Source organism: Aulostomus chinensis, chromosome 15 (assembly GCF_037954235.1).
Source record: "Aulostomus chinensis isolate RoL2024-O1b breed Wild chromosome 15, RoL_Achi_v1.0, whole genome shotgun sequence".
In the NCBI taxonomy this organism is placed as follows: Eukaryota; Metazoa; Chordata; class Actinopteri; order Syngnathiformes; family Aulostomidae; genus Aulostomus; species Aulostomus chinensis.
The window spans coordinates 26,844,569-26,847,068 of NC_141334.1; the positions used below are offsets into that span (position 1 = coordinate 26,844,569).

The following is a 2,500-nucleotide window of genomic DNA, read 5'->3' on the forward strand; positions in this document are numbered from 1 at the left end:
CAGGTCCAGGACCCGCATGCTCCTGACTCCTGTAGGAGACAGAGCTGATATGAGACAGAGTGTGTGTGTGTGTGTGTGTGTGTGTGTGTGTGTGTGTGTGTGTGTGTGTGTGTGTGTGTGTGTCTGTCTGTGTGTGTGTGTGTGTCCCAGTGACTCAGCAGGAGCCTCTAGACCTTTCTGAAGCAATGACACATCTCCTTTGATTTCTACACTACACTGCCCATACATCCATTACACACACACACACACACACACACACACACACACATAGCAGCCAGTGTGATATGCTGACATACTGTACTGTGGTGTTGGTGCGTCATAGATCCCAGGTCTTTTATTTCTTGCCATGACAAAAGGGCGTCTTCATGGCTGCTTCTAGACCAAACCGCCTTGGTGGTACAAGGAATGTATGTGTGTGTGTGTGTGTGTGTGTGTGTGTGTGTGTGTGAGGGAGAAAGGAATTAGTGATTGAATGATGATGCACGCACAGCCTTGTTCTGAACCTCGGCAGTGACATCATGGTTCAGCCTCTGACTCGCTGTTTCTCCGTGTTTCTTTGTCGTCCAGAAAGTTTGTGATCATCACCTTCAGCAGACACATAGTGGAGCAGATTGTCTCCGTAATCAGGTGAGTGGGCCTCAAAGTGTGTGTGTGTGTGTGGTTGCCATGAATATTTGAGTGTGTGTCCAGCTATCACACCAGGTAGAGTTAAAGCAGAACGTGACAGCTTCCAGGTAGTCATGTGGCATTCAGCTAATCGATGTTCCTTTGTGTGCCTCTCTGCTCCTCCTCCTCCTCTCTGTCTGGGATGAAGGTCACTCAGAATGAGAGGTGGATGTGAATTGAACATCTTGTAGAATGACTTGTCCCTGCCTGAAATGCTTGCAGACCTTGAGAGCTGCAGTGTTCTGTCCCTTTCCCCCTCCCCGGCTGGGCGCTGTGATCGTCTGTGATTAATGGCTTGTGTTTTTCCACTGGAGGACGATGTGGGCATGAAGATGCTCCGGCTGCTGTGCAGGACACCCTGAACTCCTGTCTGTCACACAAACCTCCTCTCTGCTTTATCTGACTTCAGACTGTGGGTAGCAGCAGCCAAGAAGGAGGAGGGCTGCTCGTCGCTGATGTGACCAATGAAGGCCCTCAGGTGCCAGAGCGCCGTTGTGAGGCGCGTTGGTGCTGAGGAGCTTTTACTGAGGAAACGAATGCAGATGTGCGAGTGGCAGCTGGAGGGAGGGGGCCGGCAGGTGCCTCCTAGACAGGTTATCATGAGGCCATCAGAGCAGTCAGAATGAAAATATGCAAATATACACACGCACACACACACGCACGCAGACGCACACACACGCACGCATGCACACACGCACACACACACACACACGCACGCACACACACACGCACACACGCACGCACGCACACACACACACACGCACACACACACACACACACACCAGCGGGTCACGTTGTCTTTTTGTTGGTTGGCTTCTCCAGAGACTGTTCTACGTCCATGTTTACCACCTTACATACGCGTTGATGTTTATTACAGCCCACCGACGGTGAAATGTTTGGACCCCCTGGTGTGCAGACCGGGGTTTGAGGCTGGGGGGTTGTGAAAGACCCGCCCCCCAGTCGAGTCCCCGTTGACTGAGCGTTGGAGCTGAGTGTTGCTGACAGGTTTCACTCTGACTCACCGTTGCTGCTTCTCTAGAGGAAGTTTCCCCCTTTACTATTCATCAACCGTCAGCTTCCTCTCTGTGAGGCCTTCCACCCTGAGCCGTGTCCTCCCGCCCCCAGTCACACATCAGCTCATGAATGAGCGCCACACCTGCACGCGCTCGCTCCTGCACGCGCTCGCTCAGACCCTCCACCACATTTAACCGTTAGCTCTCCTCCTTCTCACAAGTCTCAGCTTTCCCACCCTCTGACACAGAACTGTACTGCTCAGCAGCTCATGTCGGAAATTAATCTGCAATGAAACACAACTTTATTGTTTCGTTAAAAATATATTGGGTTAGTTATTTTTCCCAAATTAGAATTGAACTACTGGAAACTTATAATGGTGATTCATGTCATTTAAAGGATTTGACTTTATAAATACTTTGAGTGTATTTTTTTAATTATTTCAGATTAATTTATCATCTGTAGACATAGACATATTTATAGTATATTATATATAGACATATTTATAGTATATTATATATATATTATATATAGACATATTTATAGTATATGATATTATATATAGACATATTTATAGTATATGATATTATATATAGACATATTTATAGTATATGATTTTATATATAGACATATTTATAGTATATTATATATAGACATATTTATAGTATATTATATATTATATGTAGACATATTTACATTATATTATATATATTATATATAGACATATTTATAGTATATTATATATATTATATAGACATATTTATAGTATATTATATATATTATATAAAGACATATTTATAGTATATTATATATTATATGTAGA

The 2,500-nt window shown here is 44.6% G+C and overlaps 1 protein-coding gene across 3 annotated transcripts in view; it reads left to right on the top strand.

Moving 5' to 3' along the window:
* LOC147249308 (uncharacterized) overlaps positions 1 to 2,500 on the top strand; it is a 92,684-nt gene that overhangs the window by 56,789 nt on the left and 33,395 nt on the right. For all 3 annotated transcript variants that reach the window (XR_015109287.1, XM_086179380.1, XM_086179378.1), the window contains exon 6: positions 568 to 627. Coding sequence is in view for 2 of the 3 variants with exons in the window: in XM_086179380.1 (XP_086035506.1) it covers positions 568 to 627 (60 nt within the window). In the remaining variant the exon portion in view is untranslated. The remainder of the gene's footprint in view (positions 1 to 567; positions 628 to 2,500) is intronic.